General features: G+C 50.0%; 3 protein-coding genes across 3 annotated transcripts; all 3 read left to right on the top strand.

The window, feature by feature from the left end:
- Positions 1 to 2,081: 2,081 nt before the first annotated feature.
- Positions 2,082 to 3,050, top strand: ETH_00029620 (uncharacterized protein; the record flags this gene model as incomplete). Its single annotated transcript, XM_013374352.1, has 1 exon — positions 2,082 to 3,050. One exon carries the CDS (start codon positions 2,082 to 2,084, stop codon positions 3,048 to 3,050), a length of 969 nt encoding a protein of 322 aa, XP_013229806.1.
- A 237-nt stretch (positions 3,051 to 3,287) lies between these two features.
- ETH_00029625 (uncharacterized protein) lies at positions 3,288 to 3,854 on the top strand (the record flags this gene model as incomplete). Its single annotated transcript, XM_013374353.1, has 1 exon — positions 3,288 to 3,854. One exon carries the CDS (start codon positions 3,288 to 3,290, stop codon positions 3,852 to 3,854), a length of 567 nt encoding a protein of 188 aa, XP_013229807.1.
- A 15,579-nt stretch (positions 3,855 to 19,433) lies between these two features.
- Positions 19,434 to 19,936, top strand: ETH_00029630 (uncharacterized protein; the record flags this gene model as incomplete). The annotated part of the gene is made up of 2 exons (XM_013374354.1): positions 19,434 to 19,633; positions 19,906 to 19,936. The coding sequence occupies 2 exons, from the start codon at positions 19,434 to 19,436 to the stop codon at positions 19,934 to 19,936; spliced, it is 231 nt and encodes a 76-aa protein (XP_013229808.1).
- Positions 19,937 to 24,325: the final 4,389 nt, after the last annotated feature.

Raw genomic sequence — 24,325 nt, forward strand, 5'->3', positions numbered from 1 at the left:
GCCTGATGTCCTTTCCCTGTATTTTGCTGTCATCTCTGGTCCAGTTGTTTACGTTTTGCCTGCGTTTTATTTCCCTAGCTCCCCTTTGCTTGCTAAAATTGGACAGATGTGCCCTATGCCCCCAGTAGGTTTCTGCCATCCTGCTGCACACAGCCGTTTCCGCGGTGAACGCGCTCGTCCTACACACTCCGCCAGCTCTGTCTGTGCCTTGAGATTATTTTTTGCTTGCTCGGTCCGTCCAAACACACATCGCTGAGGTGCCCAGCTTTGCATGAGCTCTCTCCAATGCGCTCGTCGTGCATTATATACACTCTTGTCACGCCTCTGTGCCTTTATCCCCTTGTGCTGGTTGCTACTTGGTGGGTGTGCGGAGCTACCCAGATTCCCATATGTTATGCCTGATGTGCTCTCTGTGTATTAAGCTCTGTCAACTCTGTTCCTGTCCTCGTGCGCTCTTTGCTTTCTGGGTGGGTGTATGTGTGTGCAACTTCGCATGTGTTCTCCCCAATGCGTTCTTGGTGTATTCCACTCTGTCATCTCTGTGCCTTTATGCCCTTGTGCTTGCTTGCTTGCTGGGTGTGCGCGAAGCTCGCTGGATGTGTGCGTCCAGGGGCGAACAGACTGACATGCGAGCAAGACATCCGGTGCCGTCGCTGAGCGGCCTACCTTCGCAGGTACTGCGCTGCAATGATTTGGTTCTATTGTTGGATGCCAGATATCGCAGTTACGACCGAACCAACACAGAAAGCAACGCCCCAGCGTAGCCCAGTCGCTCCTTTGCGCAGCATTCCCTGCATTATGCATAAGGCTTGGCAGAATTTGAACAATGGAATGTGCGAACTCTGAATACCCCGAGCTTTCTAGCCATAATCATGATGCTCGAAACCCCAATTCCACACCTATGGAGCATTCCAAAATAAAGCCTAAGCGTTAGTACTCTCGGATACACGTTCGCTTGCCATCGTGGTGGAGGGCGTAACGCCTAAACTTTCCTACGGCTTGTCGTCCAAAGCCTGTTTTTTCCCTTCATCTTTTCTTGACCAAGAGACAGTCTCTACCAAAGGTGTGCTAGGCTTTTTGCACAAAGCAGCGAGACCACTGAGCATATGTACATACACAAGAGGCGATACTGCAGTGTCGTCAGCAGCTGCAGCAGCAGCTGTTGACCACTTGGACGAGGATGGTGCCGAAATGGTGAGCGAAGGCCTAAGCGAGATAAACAGGAGAAGCAGCGGGACCTGCAGACGCGACAGCAGCAGCCTGGTCCGGCCGCTGCGTAGCTAGCTAAATACGGCGCAGGTTTCTTGCAAGCACATCATGTGTTGATGGCTTATTTTCGGCAAAACCTGCCGCTGCTTTTAAGGGATATGCAGCAGCAATCGTGGCTGCAGCAGCAGCGACAGCAGGAGCACCAACGACAAGGAAGCAATAGCAACAACGGTAGTACCGAACGCCAGCAGCTGAAAAATAATGAGGAATGCAGCAGCTGAGCCATGGCATTCAGCAGCAGGTGCAAAAGTTAGTTCCTACTATTAGGGACAAACAGAAGACAGCAAGCAGCCGTGAACACGTGAACATTGTAGGGGCACTCTACGCCTAGGAAGCAATTGCAGGCGTAAAGTTCGTCTTCTGGGAAATGAGTTCAGACAAGCTACTGCTGCTGCTACCCCTGCTGGCTGCTGTTACTGCTACTCCTGCTGAGGCTACTGCTGCTGCCACTACTGCTGCCAATGGTGCCACTGCTGTAGATGGCAATGCTTAAAAGGGGAAAAATTGCCCCGACAACGGCACAAGCAGGAGTAACAGCTGCTGCAGCACCTTGCAGCAGCAGCAACAGGGGAAGCAGCAGCTGCCACAGCAGCAGCACCAACGAGAGACACAGATGCCGTTGGGGCTGCATTCCAAGTGCTCCTTGACATCTCAGGTCAGCAGCAATATTCGCTTCAGCAGCAGCAGCTGCTGCAAAAGAATTGGAAACACGGTTCTGAAGCAACAACAGCAGCAGCAACAGCGGCGGCAGCAGAAGCAACAGTAGCTGCAACAGCACAGAGCGGCGAGACAAGCAACCAGTGTGCGGTCCTATGGGAAGCTTTAGCGGACCTTCACTCTCATCCCACTTATCTGCTGCAGTGTCCGCAGCAGCTGCTGCGTCTGCAACTGCAGCAGCAACTCCTTGCGGAGGGCCCCTGGGGGGAGCCCATGAGGTTTGCTGCAGGCAAGGAAGCGCCGAGGCAAGGAAGCGCCGAGGACCCTCACGGCGGCGCTGCGGTGGGTCCAGAAGCCGCTGCCTTTGTCTCCCTGCTGCAGCTGCTGTATACCCGTTGTATACCCGTGGGGGAGCTGCTGCACTTGGAATCCAGAAGCACCAGCAGCAGCAGCAACACGGCTTCTCTGCCGACGCTTCAGACGTATGTGAAAGAAGCGACGAGGCTGCAGAGTCCCATTTTCCACTTGTAAATCAGCAACAGCAACAGCAGCAAGAGCAGCAACAGCAACAGCAACTACAACCGCAACTGCAGCAGCAGCAGCAGGTGCGGGGTTGGCTGCCGCTTTCAGACGCAGCAACTCTCCCCACTGAGGCTGGCAGCAGCGCAGCCACGCTACAGGAGCTGCTGAACCCCGCAGCGTTGCTAGAAGGGTCCCTTGAGGCTCTTCATGGGCCCCTTGCTGCTCAGCTTGCTGCTGTTCTCGACAGTAGCATAAACAGCACCAGCACCAGCACCAGCAGCTGCGGCATCACAGCGTTCAAAATAGGCTTGCTGCTAGAACAAGCAGCAGCGGCTACTGAGCAAGCAATCGCTGCTGCCGTTCAGAACTCTCCTGAAAAGCGTCTTGAGAGAGAGCAGCATCAGCAGCAGCAGCAGCAACAGCGGCAGCCGCTGCTGGTGCGTTTCTTGTTGGATCTTTCAACGAGGGTGCTGGACAGGCTCGAGACCCAGTGGGACTCCTCGGCGCTGCTGCTGCCGCTGCCGCAGCTATCCGCAGCAGCAACAGCAGAATGGGCCCCCGCCGCTGAAGAGGGGGCTGCAGCAGTTTGCCTCCGTTTCTGACGGCTTTTGCCTCGCGCCTGCAAGACCTGCTGTTAGCGTACGCAGCTTCTCTTTCTCCTCTGCAGCAGCCTCAGCAGCAGTTCCAGCAGCAGCCCCAGCAGCAGCAGCAGCAGCAGCCGACGCGCGCTGTGAGACGCTGGTAGGCCGCGACGTGTCCCGCTGCCTCAACTAGTGTCTGCAAATGGCTCACTTCATGGGCAAGGCCTCGAGCTGCGTCTTTCTTATAAATTCGTTTTCATGCTTGAGGGCCTCACTGCAGCTGCAGCTGCAGAGTTTGGCGTTCATGTGGGACGCCAGCCTGCAGGAGCAGCAGCAGCAGCTGCTGCAGGAGCAGCAGCAGCTGCAGGTCTTGGTGCTGCAGGAGGCTGTGTCAATGCCTGTGCATCGGCAGCAGCGCCAACTGCTGACGCAGCTAATAGAAGAGAAGAGCAGACAGAAGAGTTAGGTAACCTGTTAGGTTTGGGGCTCTACGGCAGCAGCAGCTTGAGTCGCTGCATGCAGGAGGCACCTCCTGCAGCCGCTGCAGCCACTTCTGCTGCTGCCGCTGCTGCTGCTGCCGGCCCCACCCTCAGGACTGGCGATGCATGCAAGCAGTTCATTGCTGCAGTTCTAGGCTCCCCAAAAGCCCTCGACATGCCCCTCCTTGCTGCTATAAACGAGGGGGCGGCCCGCCGCCGCACCCGGGCCATTGCCTTGGGGCTGCTGCTGGCGAAGTACACAGAGCTCTACAGCAAAGCTGCTGCAGAATGCACACAGCCCCCTCCACACTCGCCTCAGGAGCTCAAACTCATATTCGACCTATAAGCACCCCAGGGGTCCCTAAAGACAAACAGCGGGTTCCTGGGGGACCCTGCTTGGGGGGCTCCAAAGCCCGAAGCCACGCACCTGGTTGGGAGGTGACTCGGGTGGGCCCCCTTAGGACTCTAGTTCATCCGGGGGCCGCGTTGGGAATATAAAAACCCTAGATCCCAGTCTCGCTTTAATGGCTGCAAAAGTGGCCGCGCAAAGAAACTCTTAAAACCTTTTCCCGGCTGGCCAAAGACCTAATTTAGTCCTTGTGCCTTTTTGTGGATGGCGGCGGGCTGAAAAGTGACTGCGGTGTCTTCTCTGTTTCCTGTGTCTGTACACCTCACGTCCCACTGGCCCTGTGCGTCTTTGGCCTTTCTGCCTGTGCTGAGGCTTCTGGATCTTCTCGGCGAGCACAAAAGAATCCTTTTGTGTCACTGAGTCAAGCCCATGAGGCTGAAGAGCACACAGACGCAGGCTCTGTCTGCGTCTGAGTGCTCCCCGGTTTCGGGCACCAGGTAAAAAAAACAGTGAGGAAGAATGTAGGATTTGGCCGAGTCCGAGGGTTGAGGGTTTTGCGTTTAGAGCTTTATTGTAGGGTATAGCGCGTTGTAGAATTCGGTGTTCAAGTCCTAGTCACAAAGTTTAGGGTTTAGTGCTGTGCTAGTGTTTTAGGCGACTGCCCGCCTTCCTTGCCGGCCCAGCGACAGCTGCGCCGCGACTCACTTGGGCCCTCAAGACGGGCTTTGCTGCTGATGCAAGTCTCTGCTGCTGCTTCCCGCCGCTGTTTTGGGCCCCTTCTCTGGCTTGGGAAGCAGCAGCAGCAGCAGCGCCCCCAACAATGGTTCCATGAGTGTCACAGCCTTCACGGCCTGGGTCTGAACGAAGCTGAGGGTGGTGGGGTCGGTGGTTCTGAGATCGTGCGGGAAATGAGTAGGCCACCGACGGCCTGAAGAACTCCAAAGCGCCTCACCTCTTCGCAGCGGAGTCCCAGCAGCAGCAGCAATGGCAGCAGCAGCAGCAGCAGAAGCATTTGCTGTAGTCACAGCACAGCAGCAGCAACTGCAGCAGCAACGACTGGCGGAAGACACAGCAAAGCTGTGATATGTGAGTATGCAGCAGCAGGGCCCTGCGGCCCCTTGCGACTGCGTTGGATGTCATTGAAACCATCAGCTACTGCTGCAGATGCAGCAGCAGCTGCAGCAGCTGAAAGCTAACTTGCTGCTTCCGCAGTGCTCGCCGCACTACCCAGGGGTAGGCCACTGAGCCGCTTTTGGGTATCAGCTGGCAGTCCTGAGGTGACATTCATCTGCATTGTATATGTAACGATTAATTAATACTGATTTACCTTTATGCAACTGCATGCAAAAGTTTATGTTATTCCCGCTATCCATATTATGAGTGTATATTATTCTAAGATGAATTCGCATGCGTCTTTCTCAATATCTGTATCGGTCACATGCGCCTATCTCAATATCTGTGCAGATATTTTCTGTCCCTTTCACTCTAACTTCGCGCTGACAAGCGGCAGCAGCAATAAGTGAAAGTAATAAGAAGGCTAGCAACAAGCCGGAACAGCAAGCGGCAGGACCAGATAGCACCACCAAGCAGCAGCAGCGTGCAGGAGCAGCAAGAAGAAGTGCCGAGCAGCAGGATCTTGAAGCAAGCAGTAGCACCAAGCAGTTGTACCAAGCAAAATCACCAAGCAGCAGCACGAAGCAACAGCATCAGGCCGCAAGGCAAAGCAGCACCAGCAAGAAGCAGCCACGAGCAGCAACAATAAACAGTAGCACCGAGCAGAACCACGCCGCAGCAACAAAAAGTAGCAGCAAAAAGCAGCAACAGCACGCAGCAGCAAAGAGCAGCAGCAACAAGGAACAGCAGCAAGCAGCAGCAGGCAGCAAGGAGCACCAGAAGCGAGCAACCACTGTACAACAGTTCGTTTGTCTACTTCCTTAGTTCAAGAAGCAATTCTTATTCTGCTGGATGCCACTTTCTGCTTTCGCCTCAACACCTGGAGCAGCTGCAGGATTCGCTGGAAGCTTCCATACGGCGAGGATCACTTTGCTGCAGCAGGTATCAGAAAGCAAGCTTCATTCTGGCTCCTTGTGTCTGTTGCGTTTAGCCTTTTTCTGTGCTGGCCGCGAAGCGTGGCTCACTTACTCTTCTAAAGATGTAGCTCTCGACCAGAGGGCACGTTGTGCTGTTGCTACTATAGTTGCTGTCAAAGTCTGCGTTTATAGCTTTCCGCCAGAGGGCATGTTCTGCTGTTACTGCTGTAGTTGCTGCCAAAGTCTGTGTTTAGCCTTTTTCTGTGCTAGCCGCGAAGCGCGGCTCACTTACTCTTCTAAAGATGTAAATCTCGGCAAGAGGGCATGTTCTGCTGTTGATACTGTAATTGCTGCTGGTTGTGCTGCTGAAACTGCTTCTTCTGCAAAAGCTGCTACTGATACCGCTGCTGCTGCAGCAGTTGCTACAGATGCTGCAAAGTGCTGCAGTTGTTAAAACTGGTGCTGTCGCTGTCAATGTTTCAGCGGAAGCTGCCATTCCAGTTGTTGTCCTTTGCTAGCTGCGCTCTCAGTCTGTGAGGCTTGGAATGCGTTGCACCTGTTGGGAAGCCTCAAAAATGCGATTAGACTCTGGTGACCCAGTGCCAGTTTGTAGGATCGCATGATGATGTCCAAAGCAGCAGGAGGCAACCAAAGTCGAAGTCCATTAGAATAGGGAATATCACATTTTACGAAAGTTAAATGAAAAATGGACTGCTAAGAGCCGAATAGCGCGGCGTACATATCATATGAATAGTATTCGCAAAATTCCCAAGAACCGCCGCCTACTCCCTGCAGAATCGACATCATTGCAGTCATAGTTTAACTACGAGCCTTCATAAAATGGCGTATGCTGTCGCAACCGAATTGATGTTCTCCACAGCCTGGTTAATAATTTCCTCCATGTGAGAGAAAATGTCCAATCGCGAAAATTCATATAAGCTCCAAAGCACTCCTGCTTGTATAGTTAGGCTCATAACCAGCATTGTTTTTCTTACTGGCTGGATTGAACACGCTGTTCGGAAAAGGCTTGAAATCGTCCGACAAACGCAGTTTGTACCTCTTACAAACATAAACACATACACTAATCTTGTCCGAAGCGCATTGTGGCCCGCAGTGTACATCTAGAACAGTGATCACCATCGAACTACAATAGCTGCGCTTGCTACAATGGAAGGCCACCACAGCTGCAGAAATCTTTCAAGATAGACGGCATTTTTGTCGAATGAGTTCAACGTAACGGCGCTAGCGAACTCCGAACAGTAGCTGTGTTTTCTCTGAACACTGTCGTGGGCCACAGAGTCGACGGAAGCGTGCCTTCAAGCCTGCCGCTCCAACTGCACAGCAGGCATGACACAGTTGCTCGCTCGACGAAAACTGATCTTTGTGCATCTGTATGGAGTCAGTGTGCCTTGTAATCATGAAGGCGGCGCTATACATACAGCCTGAAGAGCCATAACGCAACGTATTTGATTTGTGTGTGTTCTATCAAATTTTGAGCTGTCCGCGAAGAAGCGAAGTTACATACGCCGAAGCTCGAAAGGCTGAAAAATTGCACTGCAACACCCTGCAACAGGATATCAATTATCAGGGAAGGATAGCTACACGGCAGTTTGGCGGCACGTAAAGCCTGAGAAAAAGAAGCGTCGCCCGAGGAATGCAGCTCTCAAACGAATATATCGTGGAAGAACCTTACATCCAAACACCCCGGATCAGGTGAACGCAAGCGAGAAGCAGCCGAGAGGGATGTTTGTAGAAGCAGAGCATCCCTTAACTGCTCGTGCTCAACATCAGCTAATGTGCATGCAGGGATCGTGATTGCAAACAACGCCTTCCGCGCAAAATTGGCAAGTCGCCATATTGTTGGCTAGGTATTATATTTTTCAAACTCGCAAGAGCATTAGAAAGCGTAACCTACTTCCTGCAGAGCCAATAAGGTTCTAGTGGGCAATTGGGCTTTTCACGGATGGAGGAACCGAGCCACAGTTATATCCAAAGAGCGCCAACCAAGACAAATACTATAACGCACTGTTCCCTACAGGCTAGCTAGGAGATTCTTGCACACTGAGGCAATGATCGATTCACACCCAAGCCCTACAGGTCCCAAAATACGAATTTGTAAACGCGTACGTTCATGCCTAACACTGTATTCCTTACGCGCTGCGTTTCACGCGTCTACATATTTTGTCGTAAAGTCAACGCGTCTGCAAAATACACTCTGTGCCTCGACCGAATGTCCCCGCATCCAGCAACATCAGCCTGAGAAATATCCTGCTAGAGTTGCAGACCAAGTAGAAAGTTCGTCGTCCCACTACATTTGTTACGGGGAAAAGCCGAAATCATGCATGCAAAGTTCCATACATGTCAAATAGCTCTATAAAGGGTGCCCAAGCCAACTTCGACAATCAATATCTCCAAACATACATTTTTGAGGCACGGAGTTGCCGACAGCATGCTTTGGAAGCCTGGCCTTTAACATTCACAACAGGGACTACAGAAACACTAGTTTTGAAAATATCAGCATATGTCTACTTGTGTGGTAGTGGTGTGGTAGTGTTTTGCTCTGTGAGGAAGACGCCAGCGTCTGTTGTCTTGCTGCCCAGCCTTCAGTATTTAGGCTGTTCAAGAGTCTGGCACGGAGCAACCCACCCCTCCTTGTGGTGCTCTGTGCAGCCTAGCATCGGGCAACGGGCACCCCTCCGCCCAGTTCATGAATCCTTTGAATTTGGTGAGCATAAACAGTAGCTGGTTTGTTTTAGTTTACAGGCACTACCCAAACAGTGTGAATGCACCAGGTGTGAGCGTGCTGTCTTGTTAGTGGAGGCGCTGAGGTTGTAATGCTCCATGGCGGCAGGCTCGAAGTCTTCAAGGAGTTGAGAGTCGCGTGTTCTTTCTTTTTTCTTGTTGATAGCGGTAGGCGAGCAGCGACCGGCTGGGTGATCTCTGGCATTTCGCTACTGAATGTACGTCTTGTAGACTTGGAAGCTGTGTGTTCGTTTCGTAGGATAGCCCAGAAAACGGAATTGGCCAGCCAGACTTTCTTGTCTTCGCAAATCAAACACTGTTCTGTGCGGCTGAATTGCACAAGTGTGATTGGACTTCGCTGTTGCTACTATCACAGGCTGCATTTAGATAATTCAGCACGCTCTGTGTCCATGCTCTCCACTTGCTTGTCATTTGCATTATGCTTAGAAGTGAGATAATAGGCTTCAAAGCCCGACATCGTGTGACGTGGCGCTGGTGGGAATCACAACCTTGGCAAACAGCGCATCGTTTCTAGCATCGGTAAACAAGTGAGCGCCACCTGTCTGTCTGTTGACGATGTAGACCACAAAAGCAACACCGCAGTCTTCAACTGATTATATTCCAGCATGCTACTATTCTCAGGCCACTCCAATGAGGCCAGAAGCACCAGAAAATGGCGGAAATGCCCACGCCTTCAAGCACAAAATTAGGACGGGGCATGAATCTCGTTGCATATCACAATGCCAAACATGTCGCACCTGTAATTGCTGACGGTACCCTACGTTGAAATTATTTCGAAGGGCTGCGGTTTGTTTATAGCAAGAGATTACATGAACCACGTTTAAAACGCCTGTACTCTAGCATCTTTGATGGTGCATCACTTCGCCACGAAGGGCAGAGCGAGTTGGAAAATTGTAGGTACGTCCAAAGCCTCAACGTTCCGCGTCTACATTAAGGGTGTGGCGCTTTTGGGATTTGCGTACAACCTGAGATGCAACAATGCGGGGGCATTTGTCAAAAGTCCTGATTGCGAAGCACAACACAACCGTTTAACGCTACCAGCATGCCACACGCTGGGTATAAAGCCAACAAGCAACCACACACCGCACCTACTCTTCGGAATGGAACATTGGACTTCAAGATTGCTTAAAAATATACAAATGTTTTACTTTGAGTTTGCAGTACACCGGGGAATCGTCCGCAGCAGTAGTTTCAAACAATTCAGTATGTTTTTCACTTTGATCATCTGCGCCACGCCTTACCAATAGTCCTTAACTAATTACCAGCCGCACTGGATTTGAAGGCTAACTAACCGCGCACGCAACATCCTGCACACACACAAACGTAATGCTCAATGCCTACAAACACTTCACGCCTCGGACCAATGCTGAAAGATCCTCTGCGGCACGCGAAGGGTGATAATTGCAATTTCCCACATTCGGGGCGCTATATCCATTGCAGACGACTTTGGCGCAACCAGGTATTGTAAGTGCGAGAGTAGGCTTGTCCTACGATCCACTAAGATTTAGCCTGCGTTGCACGATGTGTTATTATTTCCCTAGCTCCCCTTTGCTTGCTGGGATTGGACAGGTGCCACAGGTGTGTATACACATTGCCGAATATGATGTTCACTGCTGCACCCTCCTCTTCCAGCAGGTTTCCGCCATCCTGCTGAACACAGCCGCTTCTGCGATGAACGCGCTCGTCCCACACACTCCGCCAGCTCTGTGCTTTTTTCTTTTATTTCTTGCTTCAGTAACGTCGCTCAGGTGCCCAGCTTTACATGTGTTATCCCCAGTGCGCTCGTACTGTATTACATACACTCTGTCACCTCTGTGCCTTTATCTCCTTGTGCTTCTTGCTCCCTTGCTGGGTGTGCGCGCTGGCATCGAAGTGGCGCGCACTTCTCTGGGCATTCTGTTGTTGCTTGCTTGCTGGGTGTTCTCGCTGGCATCGCGTACAAGCAAGATTCAGTACCCTTGCTGAGCTACCCAGATCCGCATGTGTTATGCCTGATGCGCTCGCCGTGTATTGTGCTCTACCATCTCTGCTTCTTTGTGCTTGTGCGCTCTTTGTTTGCCGGGAGTATGTGTGTGTGTGTGTGCACCAGCTTGGCAGATCTTCCCGATGTTGTCACCTCTGTGCCTTTATGCCCTTGTGCTTGCTTGCTTGCTCGGTGTGCGCGCCCGCATCGAAGTTCCTCTTCGCTTGCTGGGTGTGTGTGTGTGTAGCAGCGAACTGACGTGCGAGCAAGACATCCAGTGCCGTCGCTGAGCGGGCGATCTTCGCAGGTACTACACTGCTTCAATGATTTGGATCTACTGTGGGATGCCAGAAACAGCAGTTACAACCGACCCAACACAGAAACCAACACCAGCGTAGCCCAGTCGCTCCGGTGCGCAGCATTCCCTGCATTACGCAATAAGGCTTGGCAGAATTTGAACACTGGAATGTGGGAACCCTGAATAGCCCGAGCTTTCTAGCCATAATCATAATGCTCTAAACCCCAATTCCACACTATGGAGCATTCAAAAACAAAGCCTAAGCGTTAGTACTCTCGGATACACTTTCGCTTTCCATAGTGGTCGAAAGCGTAACGCTTTCCTACGGCTTGGCATCGAAAGTCTTTTTTTCTTTTATCTTTTCTTGTCCTGCAAGAGACAGTCTCTACCAAAGGTGTGCCAGGCATTTTGCATCAAGCAGCGAGACCACTGAGCACATTTACATACACCAGAGGCGATACTGCACTGTCGTCAGCAGCTGCAGCAGCAGCTGCTGGCCCCTTGGACGAGGATGGTCCCGGAACAGAAACGAATGAAGGTCTGAGTGAGATAAACAGGAGAAGCAACGGGATCGGCAGACACGACAGCAGCAGCCTGGTCCGACCGCTGCGTAGCTAGCTAAATACTCTGCAGGATTCTTCGTGGCACAGATGTCTTGCAAGTGTTGATGGCTTATTTCCGGCGAAGCGTCCCGCTGCTTCAACGGGATATGCAGCAGCAACCGTGGCTACAGCAGCCACAGCAAGTCCACCAACGACAAGGAAGCGATGGCAACAACAGCACTACCTAACATGAGCAGCCGAACTTTGCTCAAAAGCAATGAGCAATGCAACAGCAGCCAGCATTCAGCACATCAAACCCTCAACCCCAAACCCCAAACTCCAAACTCCAAACCCTAAACGCTAAGCAGTAAGCAGAGAATAAATCCTGGTTTCCCTAACGGTACAGCCTTGGGTCACAAACCCTACACCGCCACAACCCTAAACCCTTAAACCTAAGCAAGGCTCCAAACCCTAAAGCACAGCTCCCAGTCCGAGACTCTGGAGCTGAAATATCTCCTAGGATTTAGTGTTTCAGTGTTTAGGGTTTAGGGTTTAGGGCTAAGGCTATCTGCATGCGTAAAAGCTTTTGTGTTGCTGCAATAAGGCTGCTGGTGCCTGTCTAGCATATTCATATGTCCCCAAATAGGTGCAAAATGCCTTTGAATGAGTGCAGAGGTGCACGCGGAGTTGAGTCTTTTAATTCAATTTTACAGAAGTGAAGAAATTGTCTCTCCTCCTGCAGCAGCTTTCTAGGACTTTTGCAACAGCTCTATAGGCAAAAGAATGCATGCAATATTATTTGGCAGGCAAACGTGTCTTTTCTGCTGCAGCAGGCATGCCAGCACTCTTCTAGATTCATGTTAGCATTGCATGCATGCAGATATGAACAACTGCACATTTTAATTTGAATTTTCTCGCAAAAGTGCGCCTTTTCTGCTGCAGCGAGTCTGCTGCCATTTATCTAGTGCAGTGTATTACTGCAACCACACGAATTCGCATTTTCACCTGATCCAATGCCGTCTTCCGCTGCAACAAGTCTGCAAATGAATAAACAAATATATAAACAAACAGATATATATATATATACATATATAATACATAAATAAATGAATAAATATAGATGATTAAGTATATATATCCAATTTGTTCACGTATTGAAAACGTGTGTTTGCTGCTGCAGCAAGCTCGCGAGCTGCTGTTCCTGGAAGCCGCAGGAGCTGAAGCGGCGCTGCTGCGGCAGGTGACAGTGGAGGGGGCGCAGGCGGTGGCTGGGTGGTGGCGAAAGCAGCAGGCTGAGGTACTGCAGCAGTTTCTGAGCAAGGGCGTTTACAAGCGGCTTTTTCTCCGGATCAACAAGCAAATCAGCAAAAATATCAACAAACAACAAAGCCTCGACACCTTCATCGGCGCGCACCCAGCTAGCCAGCTAGCCTAGCCAGCTGTACAGATAGCCGGATTGCCAGCTAGCCAGATAGCGAGCTAGCCAGCTAACCAGCTAGCCAGCTAGGGAGCGGCCAACCAGCATTCCAGCAGCTAGCGAGACAGTTGGTCTGCAAACAAGCTAGCCAGCAAACAAGCTAGCCAGCCTTCTAGCCAGCCAGCCAGCTAGCCAGCCAGATAACCAGCTAGCTAATCAGCCAGCTAGCCTGCCAGAGTAAGACTTTACGGGTAGTTCGCGGCGCAAGCGGCAATGTAGGCGAGAATATATGGACGTATGCATGTATTCTGCCACGTGTAGATGCAAACATACATGTATGTGCAAACATTCATGTGTTTCTCCGTATGCTTTTTTCTATACGTACATTTGCATATTTTTAAACATCTATGTTCAGACCCTAGAAAAACATCGTCGGCTTTTAATGCATAATTTGCTTCTTGTTGTTCCCCGGCATTTTTGCAGTGTGCAGGGCTGCATCCCTTTGTACAAGCGCAGATTCAGATGTTTTCATTTAATTCCCTTTGCAAACTAAAGCTCAACTGCATTTGCTTTCATTTTCACTTGCAAGCAAATATTTTATGGGGCGTTTTGGCACCATGCAACCACAATTATTCATTTATCTGTAAAAACGCACTTCATTTTCCAATTGCATGCAAACTGCGGCGCGGCCCGCTGAGCTGATAGACAAATGAACAAACAAAGAAACTAATTGGATTCTTTTTGCAGATCTTTCCCTTCGCAGGTCTGCTCGACGTATTCGGCTTTGAAATTTTCAAAGAAAATTCGCCTGAACAGCTTTTCATCAATGTGACCAACGAGATGCTGCAGGCCACCTTTGTAGACCTAGTATTCACAAGGGTAGCGCCTTAAACCCTAAGCGCTGAACCCTAAAACTCGTATCATACACCCTTATCCCTAAACCTTCAGACTTAAACCCCAACCCCTAGACGCAAAACCCTCGGCCCTAAAGCCTTGCTCCTAAACTAACTTGTTTCCTCTATCCGTAAGCGATGAATTGTTTGTGGCCATGTGGGCTTTCGCTGCACCCCAGAAGCACACACGGCAGGCGTTAAACCCTAAACCCTAATGCCTGTGCGTTTCAGGAATGCCTGTTGTATGAGAAAGAGGGATTGACTTCAGAGCTGCTGCAGTTCGAGAGCACTCAGCCAATTGTTGATATGCTTTGCGGAAAGAAGAACTCCATTTTGAGCATTCTAGAGGACTGCTGCCTTGGCCCGGCTACTTCAGACACCAAGTTCACTGCGGCAGTTAAGGCGCAAATCAAGTGTAAGTTGCAGGGTCTAGGATTTATACTTCAGGTTTTGTGGTTTCGAGTTCCGGGCTTATGGTTTAGGAAAACATTAGCAAAAACATGCACGCGCATATGCACGTATAGGCATTTCCTACACTTCATTTTCTTTTCATAAGCCCTTACACTGTGCTGGTTAAACTATGCGAGCATCTGCTCATGCATATATATATGTTGATTCGCATTTGTAAGTCAATATATAGTAGCAAGAACTGCATCTGCTCCTTAAATCCTTTAGAAAAGGCGCCCTTCGATTGGGTTCGTAGAAGGTGCATTCCTTGTACTCATGAACTTCTTTGTTTTTTTCGAGGGAGACCTCTGTTTGGTTTGATTTAATTACGTTTCTTTTGCATTTCTTTGCATCCTTCGTGTCTTCTAGAGTCGGGGAACAAGGGTTTTCTCCGGCCTTCTTCTGACCTGGTGTTTACGGTGCGACACTGCATAGGAGACGTTTCTTACATGACTGTCAACTTCATAAATAAAAACAAAGGCCAGCTGCGAACTGAGTTTGTGGATCTGTTTAATGCCTCCAAAAACCCGGGTGAGATTTAGCGGGCGGCTGCTGTTGTTTGCATGTGTCAGGAGTTGCTGTTGCCGCAGCCATGTCGCTATCCATTCACCGTCGGGTTCCTGCTCTGCGCTTTTCTTTTTAAAACCCCATTTCGCTATTTATCCTTTTGTCGATCTTTGCGCTTATTCTTCTGTCTTTCGCGCTGTTGCTGCCTGCTTCCCCAGCTCTCCCAAGCACGATTCAAGTCACAGCCTGCACAGCGTTTCACCATGTGCATGAGGAGACTGAGCTTTGCCAGTTGATTTTTTGTTAAATGCTGCGCTTTATGTGCCCATTTGTCGTTTTAACGGAGCCAGTGCCTTTTTAGTCTGTTTACCGGCGGCAATCAGCAAACAAACAAATCCTTAAAACGAAACTGCAAGTCCTAGCGCAGATTCGAGAGCAGGCCGCTGATGCGAAACAAATCCGAGCACAAATTGTTTTGCGTGAAATTAGAATGCAAAGTGTGAATCTCAAAGCTAAAACGCAATGCAGAAAAGACTAGAAGCAAAGCCTAGAAGTGAACGCGATAAGAACATCGCAGCAGCAAGAGATATATTTGTTTTGTCGGTGGTGCGTTTTCGCTTAGTTGCTTCTCAACTGTATCAAGATGTGGAAATCTCAAAAGGCAAACTTATGAAAGGACAACTAATCGGGTCTCAATTCATGCAGCGGCTTAAAAACCTAGCAACGATCATACAGGTACTGCTACTGCCGCCGCTGCCATTGTTAATGGCGGTGGAGATTCGGCCGCTGCTGCTGCTGAGGGTGCTGTTGCTGACAGTGCTAATGTTAACGGTGCTGCTGCTAACGCTGCTGCTGCTGCAAGTGTTACTGGAGGCCGGAGTAGTGCTGCTGCTGATTATGTCTCTGCTGTTATCATTGATGCATAGCGGTGAGGTTGCTGCTGTTGATGCTACTGCTGCCCTTTCTTGTGGTGGTGGTGGTGGTGCTGCTGTGATTGATTAGTGCTTTCGACGGTGGTGTTGCTAACGCTGGTGCTGACAATAGTGCTCCTGCTGCTAGAATGTTGTTTTCCAAGGTTCTGCTCCTAGTGGCGCCGTTTTGCTACTGCTAGCGATACTTATATTTCTGCTGCTGTGTTTTCGCGCATGTTCAAGTGCACTTCTCCCTTTAATGTTAAGCCTAATGCTTAAGCGCTACGGCTTATACCCTGACTCCTGACCTCTAGACCCCAAACCCTGATTCTTTTTTTTGTGCTTGCCTGCAGGAGACAGAGCCCCACTTCATTCGCTGCACAAAACCAAACGACCAGCAGCAACCAAAGCTATTTATCGGACGTAAAGTCTTGCCGCAGCTAAGGGCCCTCTCTGTCACGGAGGCCATCCAACTTCGAAGCGTTGGTTATTCCTACAGGTAGGGCTTGTGATGTAGCTTCTTGGGCTTAGGGAAAAGGAAATTCTACGGGCAGCGCGACATATATACGTCTGCAGCTGGGAAATAGTCAGCGGACTATGCTTAAGGTGCTTAAATGGTAATTCGTATATTGTAAATCGAAAAATACCTCCGTATGGCTATATCGATGCGCATGAATACATTACGCTTTCATGTAAATGAAAATGCTCGTATCTTATAGAAGCACCGTCATATGTATGAAGCATAATGGATACCTGCATATGCATGCACATGAACATGTGTTTGAGCGATTTTATATGGAAGCGTTTTTGGTACGTACTCCTATTGGCACAGCTGCAGCAACGCTACGGTGGACGCATTGCGTTTACTCTCCGATAACTTCTTGAGTTTTGGAACTTGCCACCTTGTGTTTACCCAGGCGCCCCTTCGCCGACTTCTTGCGGCAATTCCGCCTTTTGAATATTTCAGCTTACGGAAAAATTGCAGGGGGCCTCCTTGGAAGTTCCACTGCCGAAGGGGCCCCGTGTGAGGGCGCGCCAGCCTCGTTGTAAAGAGCTGGACTGAAGGAATAAAAGAACTACAGAGTGTGTTTGAACATGGTTTTCCTGATTCGAGAGGCTCAACAGCAGCTGCTGCAGCAGCAGCGGGAGCAGCTGCTACTGCTGCGGCCACTTGTTCGCACTCTGGTAGCTATCTGCCTCCGCAGGAATCTTAAAAAGATTTCTGCGGGGAGACCCACATTAATTCCAGTGTGCGGCTGCAGGCTCACGTGCGGCGGCAGCTTCTGCTGCTCGAAATGAGGGGCCACAGCGCTGCGGCAGCAACTGCAGCAGCAGCCGCACCAGCAGCAGCAGCAAACGAAGGTGTCAGCAGGAAACAAACCACAGTCTAAAGGCATTAGAGGCAAACAGACTAAAGCCCGGGAGAAATGGGAGTGTCATGACAACCATGGAAAGTTCAACATGTCTACATAAATGGCAAAAAATTAAATGCCGTTAACAGCAAAAAAAATTGTAGGAGGAATTGCAGCAGCAACGCTGCAAAAAGGCGATGAGAGCATTTAAAATCTGACAAGAAGTCAGTGAAGACCTCACCTGTAGATCTTTTCATAATTTGTAGTTTTCCCATTATTTGCCTGCCTCTCTTTTTGTATGAACATATACATTTACGCAGATCTGCACAAGTATACGTGCGGCTATGTGTATAAATGTATGTACGTATATTAAGCATACGAGTATACATAGTACGTACACAGATGGAGACGTCCATTTGTACTTACTCAGACTTCCAACTCGACTGCTTATGTATCCACACATTTTCGCTTGTATTTAAGTATTAGTATTCCATGATAATGCATCTGTATGCTTTCATGCATCGAAACACAGGTAGATACCCAGCACCGTTCAACGCCTGAACACAGACTGAACGATGCTGAATAAGGATTAAATCTCAGCATTCGCATCAATCTAAAGTCACCCCGCGCAAATACAGCGTCGAGAAAATGGGACCTGCGCCAACTTGTTTAGTTGTCGCGGCTTTACTGTTGCCGTCCGCGTGAAGCGCGGGCTGCCCAACTGAAAAGCACAGTACTGGCCGCACTATTGCCCCTGCACAGAATCAGGTGAATACGTAGTTAGTTCTGTGCCTCCAATATCAACAAAAATTTCAGCAGAAAGCCCATCGAAAAACATTAAAAGTATGTAGAGACAGTCAAGGTGCCTGAAATCGGCCCTAGTGTTGAACACATTCGTTGGTACCCCTTTTCACAGACCAACTCCACGTAAGTGCAACACTGTTGCTTGCATCATGTCGACTTACGCAACTCCATTAAGACTGGCCACTGAGCACCGCTTTGCAAGTTCAGTATTGGGCAACTGCATGCGACTTTCGCTGGCTTCTTTGTTGCCAAAGCACACCACAACCCAACCCACGCCCCAAATTTAATAAAAGCCAACGCCTTAGTCGCCAAAATGACCAAGCCGTAACACGATGCACATGCCCTCAAATAGTACGCTCAGGATTGGGTAGCTGCATGCCGCTTCCGCCCGTCTCTTCGTTGTCAACGCACACAACCCTACCTACGCCGCAAATTCAGTAGAAACGGAAGTTTGAGCCATCGAAATGACCAATCCGTAACACTAGTTACACACCCTCAAATAAATGAACTACACTTCGAGGACAACACACTGCGGGGAGTAGCTTGGAGGATCTGGGGATGTGACCGCCCGCCATTCCAAACGATGGCGTCTCGGCTCTCCAACTGCACACCAATTTTGCAAAGCTTCAAAACTGGGAGCGCCACACATTAAAAAAACCCGAAAGCACCAATGTAAATGAACTGGACTGCCTGATGACCAAAAGCTGAGGAGAATGCGAACCATTCAGCACCCTGGTGCTTCCCTGTGGGCTGGCCCTCACGATCCCCCAAGTGCTTGAGACGGGAATCGGCATCCGCAGCGAGACATTCTCGGGGAAAAGAAACAATTCAATACCTTATGAATTGTTCTATGAATACTTTGAGGATGCGTCACTGGCATTTGTTCGGGGAGGTGTACTGCGTCGCCAGCCCCAAACGGAGTTTGATTTTGGGGGTAAACCCAACCTCGTCAGTGCAAAAGCAGAATAAAAGCACAGGTGTGCAATTTTTTTTGAAAAAGATTTTACGGAAGCCTTAATTCCTGGAGCAGGAGTAGGGCTTGGGCATTACAGATTGGCATACCTGAGTTCCGGGCTTGGGAGTCTCGAGACGTGGCTGTCGAAACGTGGCTGTTTCGCCGTTGAGTTGATTAAGGGTTGGGGTGTGTGGTGGGAAATCTTGGCCTTGTTAGTTTCTTCCACGTTGAGACATTGATTCCTAGAGCAAGAATAGGGCTGGGGCATTAGAAATTGGCGTACCTGAGTTCCCAGCTTGGCAGTCTCGAGGCTTAACTGTTGTGTCGTTGAGTTGGTTGGGGGTTGCGGTGTGTGGTGGGGAGTCCTGGTTTTGCAATTTCCTTCCACGCTTTTTCCCTAATGAGTGGTGGACTTTTGTCGCTTGAAATGATATAGAGTCAAGGAAAGAAGCAGTTGCTGGAGCGGGCGTTGGGCGTTGCATGGACGTGAAGAGTGTGGTGTCGGTCGGGCACTTCGCGGCGAAGAGGTTGAGAAGGGAGTGCTTTTGCGAGGCCTAGCTTTCTTGGAGGCAGAGAAGAGGGATTGTTGAGCATTGTGTGGTGTGGAAGGGCGAAAGACGGAGGGAGGAGGGGATATATCTTCTTCAGTGCGTAGTGAGGAGATTGTGGAGGGAGGGCGTTACTGGCGGGATTGATGGTGGAGGAAGAAGATATGTTTTGGTGTGAGGGGTCAACAGTTGAGAGTCGGCGGCGCATGGAAGCGAAGGAGGGGGAGATGAGGAACTTTTTTTCGAAACGGTTCCGGCAGCTGAGGAAGGGAGCGGTTGGTGTGTGTTACGCCAGTGGGACAGCTGGATGGCAAGAAAGGCGGTGGTCCGTCGTTTGTGACCAGTTGTGCGTGGCGAGCCTCCGCCATCCTTTCTGGTGGTGAGCAGAAGGAAGGGACAGGTGTTCTCGTTGGTCAGGATGTGTGCTTCACCTGTTTGTCAGAGAAGCGTGTGCTGACCACGGGAGGACGGAGTTATGGAGTTTTGGGGGCCGTCGGCCGTGGAGGGCGGTGATCCTGGGTTATTGGGATGTAGAGGACCTGTGGAGAAGCGCCGCTCGTGGGTCTGTTGGTTGGAGAAGAGGGTTTGTGGGTGTTGTACTGGTGCGTTTTGCAGAAGAAATGATGTGGGGGAGCAAGAAAGGGCATGACAGGACACGTTGTGTAGGTTGTGCCTCCGCGTCTCCATTCTCAGTTTGGGAGGAGGGGTGTGGTGGGTGGGGGAGCAAGGTGTTTGCGTGCTGGTTGGAGGTTGTTTGCTTCTTCTTGTTTTGTCTGCGGTGGTATCAGTCGGCTGCACTGGATGCTTCGTAAAAGGTGCGGGGAGCACTAAGGATCAGGTGTTGCTGATGGGACAGCATTGCAGACTACGCGTGGAGCAAGCGGCCGTTCACTTTGGGGTGGTGAGTGTGTTGGTGAAGATGATTGGGCGGCTGAACCATACGCAGATGGTGTGCAGAGTTGCGCTTGCGTATATGGAAGCTGCGGCAATCAGGGTAGTCTCTTCTTGACAGAATCATGTTTGGAAGAAGCCAAATGAAGGGTTAGAGGTAGGGCTGTGGGGCAGTAGTCACGCAGCGTGTGGCGACAGTGCTGCATGCAGCGTTGTTTGTCCTGTTCCTCTCATCCTCAGGCCATTGGTGTTTGGCTTTGGAAGGAAAGAACATGATATAGAGGCCCTCCGTCTGCTTTTCAGTCGATCGGCAAGAGGGTTGTCTCTCTCCGCGTCGCCTGTGGGTCCGTCGCTACCGGTCTCTTAGTGTCCCTTCTCCTCTGTAATTGGGTCACATCGACGTGACCTTGCTGAGAAGGAGTAGGCATGTAAGAGTGTAGGGCTGGGAACGCATGCGGGGGAGGGAGCGGCGTTTTTTTGTCTCTTGTTTGGTCGAAGGAAGGCGTTGACGACAATAGCAACCTGGTTGATCCTGCCAGTAGTCATATGCTTGTCTCAAAGATTAAGCCATGCATGTCTAAGTATAAGCTTTTATACGGTGAAACTGCGAATGGCTCATTAAAACAGTTATAGTTTATTTGATGGTCTCATTTTACATGGATAACCATGGTAATTCTATGGCTAATACATGCGCAAAGGTCACCTCCTTTGGAGGGGCTGTGTTTATTAGATACAAAACCAACCCACTTTGTAGTGGAGTCTTGGTGATTCATAGTAACCGAACGGATCGCAGTTGGTTCTTTTGGGCCCGCGATGGATCATTCAAGTTTCTGACCTATCAGCTTTCGACGGTAGGGTATTGGCCTACCGTGGCAGTGACGGGTAACGGGGAATTAGGGTTCGATTCCGGAGAGGGAGCCTGAGAAACGGCTACCACATCTAAGGAAGGCAGCAGGCGCGCAAATTACCCAATGAAAACAGCTTCGAGGTAGTGACGAGAAATAACAATACAGGGCATTTTATGCTTTGTAATTGGAATGATGGGAATGTAAAACCCTTCCAGAGTAACAATTGGAGGGCAAGTCTGGTGCCAGCAGCCGCGGTAATTCCAGCTCCAATAGTGTATATTAGAGTTGTTGCAGTTAAAAAGCTCGTAGTTGGATTTCTGTCGTGGTCATCCGGCGTCGCCCGTATGGGTGTGTGCCTGGCATGCCCTCGGCTTATTTCCGGTAGCCTTCCGCGCTTAATTGCGTGTGTTGGTGTTCTGGAACTTTTACTTTGAGAAAAATAGAGTGTTTCAAGCAGGCTTGTCGCCCTGAATACTGCAGCATGGAATAATAAGATAGGACCTCGGTTCTATTTTGTTGGTTTCTAGGACCAAGGTAATGATTAATAGGGACAGTTGGGGGCATTCGTATTTAACTGTCAGAGGTGAAATTCTTAGATTTGTTAAAGACGAACTACTGCGAAAGCATTTGCCAAGGATGTTTTCATTAATCAAGAACGACAGTAGGGGGTTTGAAGACGATTAGATACCGTCGTAATCTCTACCATAAACTATGCCGACTAGAGATAGGGAAACGCCTACCTTGGCTTCTCCTGCACCTCATGAGAAATCAAAGTCTCTGGGTTCTGGGGGGAGTATGGTCGCAAGGCTGAAACTTAAAGGAATTGACGGAGGGGCACCACCAGGCGTGGAGCCTGCGGCTTAATTTGACTCAACACGGGGAAACTCACCAGGTCCAGACATGGGAAGGATTGACAGATTGATAGCTCTTTCTTGATTCTATGGGTGGTGGTGCATGGCCGTTCTTAGTTGGTGGAGTGATCTGTCTGGTTAATTTCGATAACGAACGAGACCTTAGCCTGCTAAATAGGGTCAGTAACTTTGCGGTTACTGTATCACTTCTTAGAGGGACTTTGCGTGTCTAACGCAAGGAAGTTTGAGGCAATAACAGGTCTGTGATGCCCTTAGATGTTCTGGGCTGCACGCGCGCTACACTGATGCATGCAACGAGTTTTTACCTTGGCCGACAGGTCTGGGTAATCTTTTGAGTGTGCATCGTGATGGGGATAGATTATTGCAATTATTAATCTTCAACGAGGAATGCCTAGTAGGCGCAAGTCAGCAGCTTGCGCCGATTAAGTCCCTGCCTCTTGTACACACCGCCCGTCGCTGCAACCGATCGGAGGGTCCTGTGAATTCATCGGACGGACAAGCCTTACTTTGTGGGGCTGGTCGGGAAGTTGCGTAAATAGAGCCCTCTAAAGGATGCAAAAGTCGTAACACGGTTTCCGTAGGTGAACCTGCGGAAGGATCATTCACACAATTCGCACGCCTGGAACGCGCTGCTGGTTTTACAGGTTTCAAGCATTCGCTTTGCCTGGGTGGCCAGCAGCAGGTAGTTGTCGGTGTTGTTGGAAAGAAAACTTTAGTCCATCGCAACCCTTGAATCTGTTTTTCTCTGCAACGGTTTTTCTGCTTTTTAAAAATTGAAGGAAGTTTTGCTGCTGCAAGGATATATCGCAGTAGTATGTACGTGGGCGATCGGGGGGGTGGTGGCGCATGCACGGGCTCGCGTGGGGCCTGTCGGTGGCAGCCCCAGCGCGCCGGCAACCAGCCCCGTGATCGTCGATCGCGCACGTACGTGGAGGGGATTATGAGAGGAGAAGACGCGCACGGGGCTGTGTCGTATGCAGAACGCTCGCGGCTCGGGCGATTGTTCCGTGTTGTGTGCTCTGCTGCATGCTGGTGTTTGCGTCCTGTCTCTTTCTCTCTCCGTTACATGCTGCTTGGAACTTTGCTTCAGCAAGGAACTTTTGCTCACTAAGGTGAATCGAATCACTTTTGTTGATGAGCAGAAGGAAGAATAGGTAGAAAGCGGAAAAAACTTTCAGCAATGGATGTCTTGGCTCACGCATCGATGAAGGACGCAGCGAAATGCGATACGCATTGTGAATTGCAGATTTCAGTGAACCATCAGATTTCTGAACGCACATGGCGCTGCTGGTATTTTGCCCGCAGCACGTCTGTTTCAGTGTCTCTTAACAACTCCTACTAGTAGGCCATGCTGCTGTCTGTCTCTGTTCCTTGTGGTCCTGTGAGGGTTCGGCGATGCTGCCGACAGAAGTGAGTGGTTTGCTCGTTTCTGTTTTGTGTCGCGGAATTTTTTCGGGTCACCAAAGGGGAGGTAGGAGCATGTTTGGTTTCATTTGAGTGTCGTTGCATTGGTTTTGAAGGAGATGCGGCGTCTCTCGAAATTGTTGTCGGCAGCGGTGCTGTGTGTCTGCACAGTGTGCCGTTTTACATGCCTGTGCTTTCTATAGTGTCGTCGTATGCTCCTTTCATTCGGAAAGAGAGAGATACGGTGGTTGTATTTTATGCAACATTGTTTGTCTCATTCTGGACGAATGTTTTGAGCAGGGCTAGGGCGAGGTATAATAGTGCATGGGTATGCGACAACGTGAAACGACATATAGTACACGGCACCATGCACGTGTTGCATGCGTCGTTTTTTCTCGGTATTACACATGTATGTATAGACCTGAAATCAGTCGAGGTTACCCGCTGAATTTAAGCATATTATTAAGCGGAGGAAAAGAAAATAACAATGATTCCCTCAGTAACGGCGAGTGAAGCGGGAAGAGCTCAAAGTGAAAATCGTGAGTCCCTTTGTTTGGCCTCACGAATTGTAGCCTCTAGAAGCGTGGCCAGTGGAGGGGCAGGTCCAAGTTTCTTGGAACAGAACATCAGAGAGGGTGACAGTCCCGTCCTTTGTCCTGCTTGTTAGGTCTCCACGTACGGTGCGCTTTTATTGAGTCGCGTTCATTGGGATTTGAGCGCAAAATGTGTGATAAGTTTCACATAAAGCTAAATATTGGCGTGAGACCGATAGTGAACAAGTACTGTGAAGGAAAGATGAAAAGGACTTTGGAAAGAGAGTTAAAAGTGTCTGAAATTGCTGAAAGGGAAGCGATTGAAACTTTAGCGTCTCTGGGGTGCCGATTGGGTACTTGTAGTGTTGTGCTCCCACACTTCCGTTACAGGGGTAGGGGGCGTTCAGTACTGCTTTTGTCCAGTTCGATCCCTGGAGGTTGGTCAGCATCAGTGAACTGACTGACTATACTCCCCGAGGAAGGTAGGTCT

Source organism: Eimeria tenella, genomic scaffold (assembly GCF_000499545.2).
Source record: "Eimeria tenella Houghton genomic scaffold, Eth_scaff2, whole genome shotgun sequence".
In the NCBI taxonomy this organism is placed as follows: Eukaryota; Apicomplexa; class Conoidasida; order Eucoccidiorida; family Eimeriidae; genus Eimeria; species Eimeria tenella.